The sequence below is a fragment of the Pavona decussata genome, unplaced genomic scaffold, assembly GCF_977016875.1.
Source record: "Pavona decussata unplaced genomic scaffold, jaPavDecu1.1 SCAFFOLD_21, whole genome shotgun sequence".
Lineage (NCBI taxonomy): Eukaryota > Metazoa > Cnidaria > Anthozoa > Scleractinia > Agariciidae > Pavona > Pavona decussata.
In genome coordinates, this window is record NW_028145444.1 from 2722737 (window position 1) to 2737117 (window position 14381).

The window sequence follows — 14381 nt, forward strand, 5'->3', positions numbered from 1 at the left end:
AACGTTATGATAACAATGGCAATCAAGAAACAGCTTCGAAGAGTAGCTAGCGAAAGGAAACGTGGAACCACAGACGTAACTAGACCAGCTGGAAACCGCGGGAAAACAATATCTTGCTTGATTGTCGTTTTGATATTTCTCGTCAGCTGGTTTCCTAGATCTTTGTTAAATTTTCTGTTTTTAACGAAAATTCATCACATAGAAGGTCTAAAACTCCTCGAGAAGATTTCCTTGATATTCCTCTTTTGCCAGTCCTCAATTAATCCCCTCTTATATTCCTTTTACAGAAGGGATTTCCGCCAGGCGGCTAAGCGTTTATTTAAGCGTATGGTTCCTTTTAAACACAGAACTTCGTGGTTTATTCAAATTGAAAGCCGTGGTGTTGCGAGCCACACGAATGTCGCAAACACAGAACCTGCGGCGAATTGTCAATTGACTGAAATTAATTAATAGCTACTGAACAACGATACGTACTTGAGAATTTTTTCCTCACAAAGCACAGAGGTTTCTTGAAAGCTAGTGTCGTTTCAAAGATCATTTGTAGCCGCTGGTAGCGAACTTTGATTTGAAAATCAGTTTTATTTGTATGTATTTCTCACATTCTCGGAAACAAGAAGCATCCGGATTATAGAGATGAACCGTATTCCAACCCTTATCGAAAACCAAACCACCCTCCTTTGGCTCGCTTTTCGATCGTTAAATTTCACGTTCCCTACTATGTACCCGAATATTCCGGGCTTTTGAAGGTATTTCATTCTCAATAATAATTGTGGATTCTCATTTTCGAAGGTTTGCTGTTATGATTTAAGAGGAAATCTGAAGAGCTAAAATTCGAAAAGTTTTTAAATTTTATAAAAACAACCGAGCTCTAAAGTTTTTCCAGGACACAAAAAGAAAGAGAGAAAGAGAAAAAAAAAAAATAGGGCTCGTGCTGATTTTGTACCAGCAGTAAACTGCTAATAAGTAGACAGGTGTTAAAAATACCATGTACAATATTTTTTCGCTTGTGTTCAAAATTATTTCTTCACCTAATGATTTGAACACAACATAAAAGGAAAAATTATAAAGCCTATATGGAATAAAGCCAAGCTTTTCATCACAACGGTTTTCAGTGCTCTTGGACAAAACCACACAACTTTCAGTTATATACTTTTGCATGCAAAACCACCTCCCGATTGATTTCACAACACTACGGGGCAGCCGGTTAAATGCAAAAGAAATGTATCCACAAATAGTTGTGGATGGTTATACAAAAAAAAGGTGCAAAAAAAAAAATGTTAATTACAGAGAGAAGAACCGTGTCGTTCATGTTCGTTCAAAGTCGACTTTTTCTAAGGGTAATTTACTTGATAATTAGTTTTGCTTACGAGAGAGCTAATTTATTACGCTCTTCTGCTGTTTAATCAGCTGTTGTATCACGTCATTTCGCACGTCATTTGGATTAAAATTCATGGTCCTCAGGTAGGTCTACACGCAATTGGGAAACTTTCCGACCGTTTGCCCATTTCCTCAGGCAGGAAAAATTTGTCTTGGAATTATTGAAATTGGCATCCGAGCCCGTACGAATATTTCTGTAATTTCTCAGACACATTTTGACTACCAAAAAGGAGAAAATTAAGGAAAACAATATGGCCGTAACAATATCAATGTTACCACAGGTGCTCGTGTTTACTCGCCCACGTACGTTATTTTCAGTTATTTTTAATTTACAGCCATTTTCAATATTAATGTTACAGAATGGTTTTCAGTTGAGTGTCAAATGTTATTTCACTTTTGCTTCAAGTTTGGGATCATTATCAGCATGTGGGCCCAAGTTTGTCTACGGCGTTCTGTGATTGGTGAACAAACCTTGCGCCACTTTCGGCTCAACCAATGACAAGAAGCGAAACCAAAACCAACTCAGTGCTCGCACGCGTTTTCCCGCGCTTGGTGCCCGTCACATGACATTGCTTTTAATGCGTCTCCTGTAACTGGCCAGTGTAAGAACTTTGGCTAGTTTTGGTTTCATGACACTCAATTGAAAACTTCTCTAGTTTATAACTTGGACATTCGCTTAAATTTCGAATTCATTTTACACATTTACAAGTTACAATATTTACAAGTAATGATGGGATCGTTGGTTCTGGAGAACTAAATATTCTTTTCGAGTTCATTTAAAATGCTTTTGCAAGAAAAAAAAATTAGATAACAAATTTGCGTCGTTTTGAACACATCTGTTTTAACTTAATCTCAGATAAATCCAGCTAGACAGGCTGAATGACGAAATTTTGATTATTCTTCCACCCTCTGTCAAATCCAAATGCTTGTGCCGGATAGTGCGATCGATAAGGACACTAAAAATACAACACTGTTTAGTGTTATTAGCACCTCTTCTACTCGGCTTATAATTAGTTAGCAAACCGTACGTCCTGGATTCATCACTTTACGAAGCTACAATCGTCGAAAAAAATCTTGGAAAGATTCCAAAGTTCTACTTCGATTCGACCTTCCTCCACTTCCCTGTTTCAATGTTGAGCTTCAAAAGTGAATCTTTACGCGTATATGAATTGTGGGGAATCCAACATTGAACAGGGGGGCAGGGGGGAAGGGGAACCGACAAACAAAGGCCTCAACATACGAAAGTAATAAATGTGCCGATGTCTTTATTTCATACCCACTTTCTGTTGCCTTGTTGAGTAACGTTCCCAGAACATTTTGTCGTTGATTGTAGTCTTCTTTTTCTTTTTCTCGACTTTTTCTGTATTACTTTGCTTAAAAAAAAAAAAAAAAAAGATTTTTTCCTGCTCACGTTTCGGGGTCATCGTGACTCCATTATCAAGTGACTTGTTAAATAGCATGCAAATAAGGAAAGATACAAGATAAGCATAAATTGCAATAAACGGCCTAAACAAACACCTTGGCGCGGATGGAATCCGTTCGCACGTTCAGTGTTGGTTTACGCATGCGAATGTTTTGCATTTCTTTGACGAGGTAGTCAAATTTCGCCATGATGTGAAATTGCTCCATGAAGCGTCCAGGCATTTCACTATTGTGTTGGAGGCTGTAATGTTTGTAAGTTGAAGATGACTTTCTAGTGTGCCCTTCTACTCGGTCGTGTAAGTGACCACGTGTATAACCCACATACCCTGCATCACACAGGTTACATTTAAATTTATACATTGTTGGTTGACAATAGGGGGCTTAATTTCGTGTCGCTTAAGTTGTTGCTCGAGCTTAGGGCTTACAAACACTGGTTGGACAGTCACGTTCAACTTCGAACTTAGGTTGTTCAGTTGTTGTTTAACATAATTAGCTGAAGACTGGTCCGTGAAGGGTAACACTACTCTCACAGTCTCCGATGGTACATCTGGTGATGGGCAGGGCTCTTGAGATGAAATCCTTCTCTCAACGAACCGCTTGATTGTAGTATCAACCAGTGGCTTTGGGTATTTCAAGTTATCAAAAACCCCTCTAAGGCGGTCACATTCCTCGGAGAAGAATGACCAGTTAGAAGATAATCGATAAGCGCGATCCACCATGGTGTTAACTAGGCTGCGCTTGTACTTAATGTCAACATGGCTCTGGAAATGCAGAAGGAGACCCGTGTTGGTTCTTTTGATGTAGACCTTGCTCTCAATCTTTGGTGCACGGTTAATCAGTTCAGTTCCTAGAAAGGGAAAGGATCCTTCCCGTTCAACTTCCATGGTAAACTTAAGGGAGGGATGGGTAGAGTTAAGGGTGTCTAGAAACCAGCCAACGGTCACCTTATCAGGCGTTACGGTCAGGGTGTCATCGACGTACTTTCGGTAACACCGCGGAAGTTGACCGTGTTGTTCGAGGTTCATCAATCGAGCACATGAAGACGTTAGCCAGCAACGGGCCAAGGGGATAACCCATAGCGACTCCGTCCGTCTGTTCGTTTAAAGCACCGTCAAACTGGAAAATCTGGTTTTTCGTAGCTGCTCGGAGGAGGTCGATTAAGTCCATTTTAGAGAGGTTCAAGCTGTGCGTCTCGTTGAACCAATCCTGGGCAAAGGCTTCTTCAGCTAAGATCTGTATTGTTTCCTCCCTCTTTCCTGGTTTTTTATATGCCTTTGCTTCAGCAAATCCCTGCTGATCAAATACTTTGCTTTTTGTTGCCTTTTGGAATATAACATTGCCACTTTCAAGCGATCTCTCAAACAATACCTCGTCGTTCAACGAGCTGAACTGATTAAACTCGCCCACTAAATTCATGCTTTAACTTGAAAAAATCAGTATAATGAATGATTTTTTTAACTTTAAGACCTATGTATTTCTTCTGTACTGTATTATTCCTCGCTGTAACTTGTCCTTGGCAATCAATTAAACAAATAAAATAAAATAAAAGGTCCGATTACTTCCAATTTCGCGTTTTTCGAGATCGTCTTGGTTGGGGCTCAAAACACATGCAGTCGATTTAATTAAACGTTAAGGAAACTAGGATACACAATGAAAACTAAACCAAAGAAATGGATGTTTAAAAATCTTATTCTTATAGATATTATACCGGTATTGGCCGATGAATTAATGCTATTATTTAAAATTGGATCATAAGATAATGCAATTTTCGAGTTTTTGATTGAGTTAGCGGCCATGAGAAATCAGCGATTATATTATACCCGAGAAATAGCGACGCTTAAATCGTCGTCTGCTGTTTCTAACAAAACAAAATCAACAGGATCTACCAATATTTCTTGATTGTTCTTTTACAAACAATTATTTCACTCGTGCTTCAAGGATATGGGATGATGAAAGCCAAAACTCGGCGCTCTGTGCCTCGGTCGCTATATATCTATCATTTCATATCCAACGAGCGCTCGTGGAATAATTGTTGAATAATTTGACTTTATTGCCTCCTTTAGTCATTAGTCATCAAGTCTTCATCAGAAATCAGAAACCAGAAATCATTAGAAATCTTCTCACGTCGATTGTATTTTCGTGGCAATTTGCATAATTTCATAAGAGAAATTTGTATAACGTATTAAAATTCTGTTTACGTTGTAGACGTTCAAATTCCGTATAAAAACTAATATATTTACTGTAATTTTAGCAGCCAATTTACTCTCTGCTAAGACGGTGTCAGAAACCGCGAAAATGATAAGTATTTTAGGGGCATGATCTGACCTTGGTCTCCTCCAAAAAGGGAATTAAAAACATAAAAAAAAGAACATAAAAATCAAGTCGAAAAAAATTAAAACGGACTTGACCAGCCCATTAAAGTTTTGAATCCAAGACATACCGATCAGAATTAAATAAACCCCGACAGAAAATGAAAAGAAAAAAGTCGAGCAAAAGTTGCACAGGTTTAAAGCCGAAAAAACGTCCATACATTTACTGCATTTTCCCAGCGAAGATAAAACTGTCAACAGTGGTCTATTTGACGCCGCAGAATGCTTTGATCAGTATTCACTATGTTCATAATAGGGGAACGGTTGTTCTTTTAAGGGGGCATTCTGGTCTAAAACAAGGACGATTGTGACCAATACTTTAAAAATTCATAAAAAATTCAATATGAAGCCAAAATGGCTGACATTTTCACCAAGGAGGTACTTGATCATACTTTCTTCAATATTGATCTTAAATTGCTGACTATGCATTTCTGAAGTTAATTATTAACCCTATAAAATAAAATATTATTGTTAGACTAAATACACTGCCCCCTTTTGTTTCCAATGAAAATGCAGTCAAATAAACTTATGTTTGGCACATGAACTCTACATAAAAGGGGCTACAACTTAATGGGGCAAAATTTGGTTACGGCTAAAATTGTTGTCATGGCAACCAAATGACCATTTAATTTACTTTTTTGCCTGTAAATATGCTTCTATTTTATATGGTCTAATTTTGTCCCATTAAGTTGTAGTAGTCGTCATGTCAAACACTTGAGCCAAGTTTGACTAACATACCTTAAATCTAAGTGACAAAAAAGTAGGGGGCAGGCCCGGCAGAAGGCAAAATGGCCATTTTTCAGAAACTGCCCTTAAACATTTGTAAAAGAGAAAAAACAATGAAAATGACTTCCAATCTCTCAATTACCTAATTTGCTTTGATATTTCACCATAATAGTATATCAAAAAGCAGTAAATGTCACCAGGGAATGGTTTTTTATGTCTGTTCAATTCTTTTTTCCCTTTCTTGGTGGTCCTCAGTTCAGTCCAAGATCATTGAAGCTTCCCACCTCATATGTCACACCTTGTCACCTGGCCTAGACCAGGTGCCATCAAAGCTCACTGGTACTTCAGCTATTGCGTTCTCATTGTTATCTTACTCGTTCATCTCTATAAATGCAAGTTTTCTAGCTTCAGCTCTATTCTTGGCCAGTTTTTCTCGGATGACATCAGTGTGGGCTCACCTGAAGAGCATGTAGAGTGTGAATGAATCTTGTTTCAAAATTTCTTTAAACTATCCATGCTAACGAGGCAATAGCCATTTGCTGACTCGAAGGCGTCATAGGAATACTCAACTGAGAGGCTTTCGGTCTCAGAAACTTGAATCTTTCGGGAAGATGCAGGCACATGCATGCAGCGGGTGGTGGAATTAGCTCGCCGACCCCATCGTCTTCATCGACAAAAGCAACTCCCGTTGTTGACCGTTTCTCTCTATTCTGGCGCTTTAAATCATGGATTAAAGTGCCTCTGAACCACTTTTTTCCTTTTTTGAAACATTTTCCATTAAAACAGCTTGTTTGCGTCCTTCTTTTGGCATTGTAATTCGAAAATATTATGGAGCAATGTGGAGTTTTGGCCGAGAAACAAATTGGCTTAGTAACCTAGCTTAAAAGGGAAGAGATGTATTTGTGGAACGGACTCTTATCACACCAGACTGTAGGAATGTGTTTTAACAAGTTATGACGCATTGATCGCAAAAATACGCAAAAATTTGAAACCGTTGCCATGGAAACGGAAAAACAACAAAAAGCCAAGGCTAAGAAAACCTCATTTTTACTAACTCGAAAACTGGAAGTGGAAAAACTGACATCGAAACTTTAAACTAGACAGATTTGCCCAACTGAAGAGGCCATCAAAACATTTTCGAAAAAAATTAAGTTTTTTTTATTTTTTTGACCAGAATGCCCCCTTAAGCGAAGAAAGGTCCAGGATCGAAAATCCGCACCCGTGGGATATTCCCTTGGAAATTTCCATTCAACGATCAAAACTGACTGTATGTTTTAGTTGCTCTTGAATGTCAATAATTTGACAACAGCCTGTCGGAAATCAGCCCTAAAGAAGGAGTAGATAAGTGGATTTATCGATGACTGTACAATGAAGAACAGCATGGAGACTTTTTGCAACAGCGTGTTAACCTTCCCTAGATCTCCACTGACCAAGAACTGAATATTAAAGCTGACTCTTGGAATCCACGACATCACAAACACGATCACCACAAGAGCGCAAGCTAAGGTACCTTTTCGTCTTCGCGCCATTTCTGCCTGATCTTCATCCGGGTTATTATCATCATCCGGGTTATCATCCTCGTTACCTTCATTGTGCGCATGCGGATTTCGCAGAGCGAAAACCTGCCTCGCTTGATTTCTGATGGTCAATATTATCTTCACGTTGATTACGGAAACGATCACGCAAGGGATGAGCAGTACAAAGACTAGAAGGAAGTTGTTGTACGTACTGTTGATAGCATCTAATTCAGCTCCAGTTTTCGTGTGTTGCCAAAAGTTGCGGCTTAAGGCGATGCCGAAGGACAGTCCCCAAATAAGGCTTAAAATGAAAATAACTCTGCGTTTGGTCATCAGAGTCGGATAGCGAAGAGGCCTGTAGACCGCCAAATAACGATCGAAGGAAATGGCAAGTAAATTGTAGATACTCGAGGCTAGAGCAATGTCCTTAGTACCTTCCATGAGCCAACAGTACTTGCTCAGTGGGTAATCGAAACAGCCAACACAGAATAACGAATAGCCTGGACCAACGCATGCGCCCATGATGATGTCTGTTACAGCTAACGACGCCAGAAATCGGTTCATCGCTTTCTGATGGAGACGGGGGGTTGCTGCTATGGCTACGAACACCAGGAGATTGCCAAAGAGTGTGATTGCCCCGACGATGAGGTTTAGGATCCTGAATGTTGTCTCAAGTGACTGGTCACAGGATGAATGTTTCCCCGTTATGTTGGTGATTGTCGCAGAGCTGTTCGGCAACATCCTTGTTTGACAGCCGTGCGATTTATTCAGCTCTTGATCTGTTAATGTTTTGGTGCCGGGGATGTTGATGTGGCTGTTAATGAAAGATCGGCTAGAGAACTGTTTCTTTGTAATATTCTAAGCGTTATATCCTATACTACAAATTAAGTAACCTTACGGTGAAGAGTTTTAAAGCTTGCTGCTAAATTAACTCGGTTGGAGCGTTCCGTTGAGTTTTCCGTGGTACCACTATGACCTTCCCCGACGTAGCAAGTCTCAGTCTTTTCTGAGTCACAATGAAATGATCCTGATTTTAATAACTTCTTTAAAAAAAGTCACCGCCGCCAAATAAAGGCACTCAACGAAATTGCGTTAAAAATCCTTTGACGAGAATGGCAGATATCCTTTTAAACTTAAGAATGACATGCAGCTTTTTGTTTTGGTTTGAATTATTGTAAAAGCGATAAAGGCCTAATATAAAAGCCATTACAGCGTAATTATAAAAAAAACATTGTTCGACGAAGAAACTTGACACTTTCCGTCAAAATTGTACTCAAAAGTTTATATCTACTTCAAGGGCCAAAGGTGTCATTAACATTTGAAAAACCCAGGGTTGATTTAAAAAGAAAATAATTATAATAATCATAAATGAAAACTTCACATATATTTTTAAAGTCTTTAATTAAATGCAAGGTACTTTAGATGAGAGCTTTTCGGTAGTTATGAGAGGACAAAAGATTTTCTAAGATTGTCAGAGAGAAGATCTAACACCGCTAGAGACTGAGTTCAAAATGAACCTGAAAAACAATATATCTACACTGTTACAATAACATTCAACTTTGTCGCTAGCTATTTCTACATTTCAAATTCAATTCTTTAGATAATAATCCAGAATCCAGTAATTTCAAAAACACTTACGAAGAGAGAAGACTAGCTTATGGTTTGAACAGAATAATATATCTTATCTGAATTAAGTTTTGATTGCATCAAGATGGAATTAACTGACAGGCCAATAACCGTAATCGGGTCAGTTATAGAAAACGAAAGTTAATTTTCAACGTATTGTAACGACTGCCAACTGGAACAAAATCTTTCTGACCATTACTGGTTTTCACCAGCAGCCGGCTATTCATTCGAGTGTCCATCAGTCACCTTTAAGTTTACATTCTCAAATTAAATGGCCGTGGCGGGAGTGGAGGTGGATTTTTCTTAATCCCCGTAAAGCGATTTAAGCAAATTGCCATAAAGTGAGGAAGCAACCAATTGAAATTTCCTTTTAAATCAAAGCCGGCGTAGCTTATCGCTGACTAATACTTAGTTCATAGGGTTTTTCTTTTTAATTTTTTTTTCCAGGAGGGGTGGGGGAAGGGGTTATTTGTTTGGGGTAAAGGAAACGAGCAACTAAGCACAAGAGGTTTTAAGTGAAGAGATGAAGAAAACATATCGGTCAGCCGCTGACCAAAGAGCCTGCGGAATCTGGATTCAAAATGGTGGAAGAGTGATTAATTAGGGCTGCTTATTCGAAGTTAAAAGGAAGAATGCATTCATTTTCTTGATCTCCTCATTCGATAAAATGTAGTATGAATGTAAAGATTAACGAGACCTCTTCACCCCCGGGGGGGGGGGGGGGGTACTCCAAAAAAAATTGGTTAGGGGTGTGCGGCCCGCTTCCCAAAACCCTTACCCTATTTATGACTAAAATCTGCGATTTTCCCTACCCTATTTATGACCTGAAGTAGCTTCTTCTAAAAAAATCGAACCCAGGACTAGAGTGCAAAAATCTATACCCTATTTATTACCAAAATGGCGGCAAAATGGCTAAAAGCGATACCCTATTTATGACCAAAACAGCCGAATAACCATACCCTTTGGCGCCGCACATACCTATATAGCCCATATAAGGGAGTACCCTCCCCCCCCCGGGCTCTTCACCCACAGCACCACTCTATTTTGGAAGCGTAGGAGGTCTTATTAAAAAAAAATGATTGAAAGTTGCTCGTGTCAAGTATATATTTAATTATCTGTACTACGATTCTCTAAAGTCGTCAGATTTCCTCCTTTGCCACGAAATATATGCGCTATTTTAATTTGTCCCCTCCGCCCAATCATAATGTGCCTGTATCTCGTTTGCTCGTTTTTTAATCTCTTTTCGTCTCCAGTCAGAATCAAATAAAAACCTTCAAAACCTGTAACTGGTTGAAACTGGGTACGTGCCAGGTTTTAACTGAGACGGAATTTCTAAAGACATCGAAATCCATCCAGTCAGTGCTTTGGTTAAATTGAAATATTAAAATTAAATTTTTTTAAGGCTTGTAATCATATACAGTTAGCTCTTTGGTTTTTTTTTTTTTTTTTTTTTTTTTTTTGTCGCATACTGCTGAATCCAAGCTTCTTGGAAACAAGTACGCTGAGTGGTAGCTATAACTTGCTGATCGGAGAGATGTGGGCTAAAATCTTTAGATTCTCAAATCCTTTGGTTGAGAACAAAACGATCAAGTGGCAGTGGCTAGGAACTCAAGTATCGGACAATGATTTTCTCGACGTTTTAATAGCTGCCTTTATGCGCCTTAAGAACAAAACAGATGTTTGGAAGGTTTTCGAATTGATGCGTCAGCCCCTTTATCGTTGCGATTTTACCGAGACATTGGCAAAAACATAACAACAAATACACGTGTAAAGAAAGAAAGAAAGAAAGAAAGAAAGAAAGAAAGAAAGAAAGAAAGAAAGAAAGGTGAAAGAAGCTTGGCATTAGGTCCCTCCGTATAACCTAAGCACAAACATGTAACTAATTAAAGACAATTGCCAAGAAAGAAAGAAAGAAAGACCATTGTTAAAAAAGAACCATTCTGCTGCACGCTATAAGAATTATGAACATTGCACTTTCACACTAAATTACGTTACGTTACGCTGTTTTTGTATATTTGTCTTAGTACACCCACCGGTACCCCACAAAAGGTGAAAGGAGCTTGGCATTAGGCCCCTCCGTATAACCTAAGACCAAACATGTAACTAATTACAGACAATTGTCAATAAAGAAAGAAAGAAAGAAAGAAAGAATGCATGTATGAATGAAAGAGAGAAAGAAAGAAAGAAAGAAAGAAAGAAAGAAAGAAAGAAAGAAAGAAAGAAAGAAAGTAAGAAAGAATGCATGAATGAATGAATGAATGAATGAATGAAAGAAAGAAAGAAAGAAAGAAAGAACGAAAGAACGAAAGAACGAAAGAAAGAATGCATGAATGAATGAAAGAGAGAAAGAAAGAAAGAAAGAAAGAAAGAAAGAATGCATGAATGAATGAATGAATGAAAGAAAGAAAGAAGGAAAGAAAGAAAGAAAGAACGAAAGAACGAAAGAAAGAAAGAAAGAAAGAAAGAAAGAAAGAAAGAAAGAAAGAAAGAAAGAAAGAACGAAAGAAAGAAAGAAAGAAAGAAAGAAAGAAAGAAAGAAAGAAAGAAAGAAAGAAAGAAAGAAAGAAAGAAAGAAAGAAAGAAAGAAAGAAAGAAAGAAAGAAAGAACGAAAGAACGAAAGAACGAAAGAACGAAAGAAAGAAAGAAAGAAAGAAGGTAAACCTTTTTAAAATCTCGGCGTCGTGAGCATGGAACAATAAAAGCAATCGGAGTCCCTGATGTCGTTGCTATTTCTTTGTTTATTTCTCTCTTTGATATCATACCAAACACGTCATGTCAGTCAACCAGGTCACTTTCCGCGATGCTTTTTTTTACAATACACGCTGTCAGCAGTCGAATTTCCCTGTTGCAGTTGCTTTTTGAACATGATTTGAAATACGTTTGGAACAAATAATTCTGAAGGTGAGTTTGTGTAAAACCATAGTAACTTAATAAAAGGCACGGGTCATGAAGCCTCACAAACTTCTTTGTTATTTGTTTTTGTGAACATTGAAACAAAGGATTGAGCACGGTCGTGGCCCTTCCAACATAAATTTGCAGCATCATTGTTTTAATGGCAAGGTTATAAAACCAGACCCTCAATTAACTATGATAAAACAAATCCTTTTGTCTTCCTCTGAGGCCTAGTGAAATTATGCGTGGTTTGAAATTTCAAACATGATTAAGTTTTTATTACAGTTCTCCATTGAATAGCTTGCTGTCAGCGATGCAAATTAATTCGATCCTTCCCTATAAACGTCATTGTTTCAGAAAGACAGAAAAATTTAATAGTATAATTATAACCGGTTGGTGTTTAACGCACTTGTGGGATATTCTCTGGGTACTTTCAAACTTGTAAAAGGCACCGGTCATGAATTAAGCCTCAGTTGTTTTTGCATGTCAATAATTTGAAAGCAGCCTGTCGGAAATCAGCCCTGAGAAAGGAATAAATAACTGGATTTATCGATGACTGTAAGATAAAGAAAAACATGGAGAGTTTATGCAATAGCGTGTTAACTTTCCCAAGATCTCCACAGATCAAGAATTGAATATTAAAGCTGATTCTTGGAATCCACGACATCACAAACACGATCACCACAAGAGCGCAAGCCAAGGTCCCTTTTCGTCTTCGCGCCATTTCTGCGTGATCTTCATTCGAGTTATCATCCCGTCTCGCTTGATTTCTTATGGTCAGAATGATCTTTACGTTGATCACGGAAATGATTATGCAAGGGCTAAGGAGGAAAATGATGAGAAGGAAGATGTTATAGAAGTGGTTAATCGCGTCTAATTCAGCTGCAGTTTTAGTGTGTTGCCAAAAGTTGCGGATTGAAGCAACGGCGAAGGACAGTCCCCAACCAAAGCTTAAAATGAAAACAACCCTGCGTTTGGTCATCAGAGACGGATAACGAAGAGGTCTGTAGACCGCCAAATAACGATCGAAGGAAATAGCAAGTAAATTAGAGATACTGGAGACTAGAGCAATGTCTTTTGGAACTTCCATGAGCCAACAGTACCTGCTCAGCGGATAATCCAAACAGCCAACACAGAATAGCGAATAACCTGGACCGACGCATGCGCCCATGATGATGTCTGTTACAGCTAACGACGCCAGAAACCGGTTCATCGGTTTCCGACGAAGACGGGAGCTTGTTACTATGGCTACGAAAACCAAGAGATTGCCAAAGAACGTGATTGCCCCGATAATGAGGTTTAGAACCGTGAAGAGTGTTTCGAGTGATTGATCACAGGATGAATTTTCCGTTATATTGGAGAGAGGAACAGAATGTTTCGCTAACATCCTCGTCTGACAGCCGTGTAATGTTTTTCAATTGTTGCCCGTGAAAGATTTCAGTGAAGGTGGCTGTTGACGCCAGGGCATCGAACTGTTTGTTTGTTTGTTTTTTTCGTAATAAGATCAATGATCTAAGAGTCGTGTCGTTTCCTTGACCACAAAGCAACCTTCCAGTGAAGAGTTTTCCTGAGAATACCAGTCTACTGCTGATAAAATCAACTCGGAGGAAGCATTGCGTTGCGTTTTCGGTTACCTGACGTAGGATCGGAGGTGAGCCAGGTTTCCTTGTTCGCCACACTGCAATGACCCTAACTTGATTAGAACAGTTTTCCATTGAGTGTCGAAAGTAATTTCGCTTTTGCTTTGGTTTTTGCTTTACCACGCTCTGTGATTGGTTAGCAAAATCCGCGTCACTTTCTCAACCAATGAGAAGCAAAATCAAAAACAAAAGGGATTTGTTCTCACGTGTTTTCCCGCGCTTGGCGACGGCTGCACGTTTTTGCTTCGAATGCTGATTGGTTCATTGCGCTGTTTGAGTCTTTTTCATTGGCCAGAGTATTACTTTGGTTTTGGTTTTACGACACTTAAGTAAACTGAAAGTCTTAGTGACAGTCGATAAATTATTGACAACACTTTTCATTAGAATAGCAGATGTCTAGTTCTATACATGGGGTACTTAAGTTATTAAGTTTAAGACGATTTGAACGATATAATTATATAATTAAAAGGCTCCGTGCGAAAGCCATTATAACATAACTGGAATTAAAGGTTATTTCGACACTAAAGTAAACCTAAAGTCCCTCTAATGGCTTTTAATAAGAATTGCTGACAGTCGATAAATTATTAACAACTCTTTGCATTAGAATGGCGGCTGTCTAGCGTCATATATGGGGTACAAACAATTATTCAGTTTAAGGTGTTTTTAACCATACAATTATATAATTAAAAGGCTCCGTGTGCAACATGACAGGAATTAAAAGATATTAGATAAAAAGAAGAGTGACGCATTCCGCTAAAAACCAAGTGAAAATGGCTTCATTCACTTTATGGTCGGAAAAGTGGTCATTAAA

The 14381-nt window shown here is 38.5% G+C and overlaps 2 protein-coding genes and 1 pseudogene across 2 annotated transcripts; all 3 read right to left on the minus strand.

The window, feature by feature from the left end:
- Positions 1-2883: 2883 nt before the first annotated feature.
- Positions 2884-3876, minus strand: LOC146486229 (uncharacterized; annotated as a pseudogene).
- Positions 3877-7168: 3292 nt separating this feature from the next.
- On the minus strand, positions 7169-8173 carry LOC146486230 (histamine H2 receptor-like). The gene has a single exon (XM_085099590.1). The coding sequence runs from the start codon at positions 8150-8152 to the stop codon at positions 7169-7171; it is 984 nt and encodes a 327-aa protein (XP_084955716.1). The 5' UTR covers positions 8153-8173.
- A 4226-nt stretch (positions 8174-12399) lies between these two features.
- LOC146486231 (histamine H2 receptor-like) lies at positions 12400-13317 on the minus strand. The gene has a single exon (XM_085096948.1). It carries the CDS (start codon positions 13315-13317, stop codon positions 12400-12402), a length of 918 nt encoding a protein of 305 aa, XP_084953074.1.
- Between the last annotated feature and the right edge of the window lie 1064 nt (positions 13318-14381).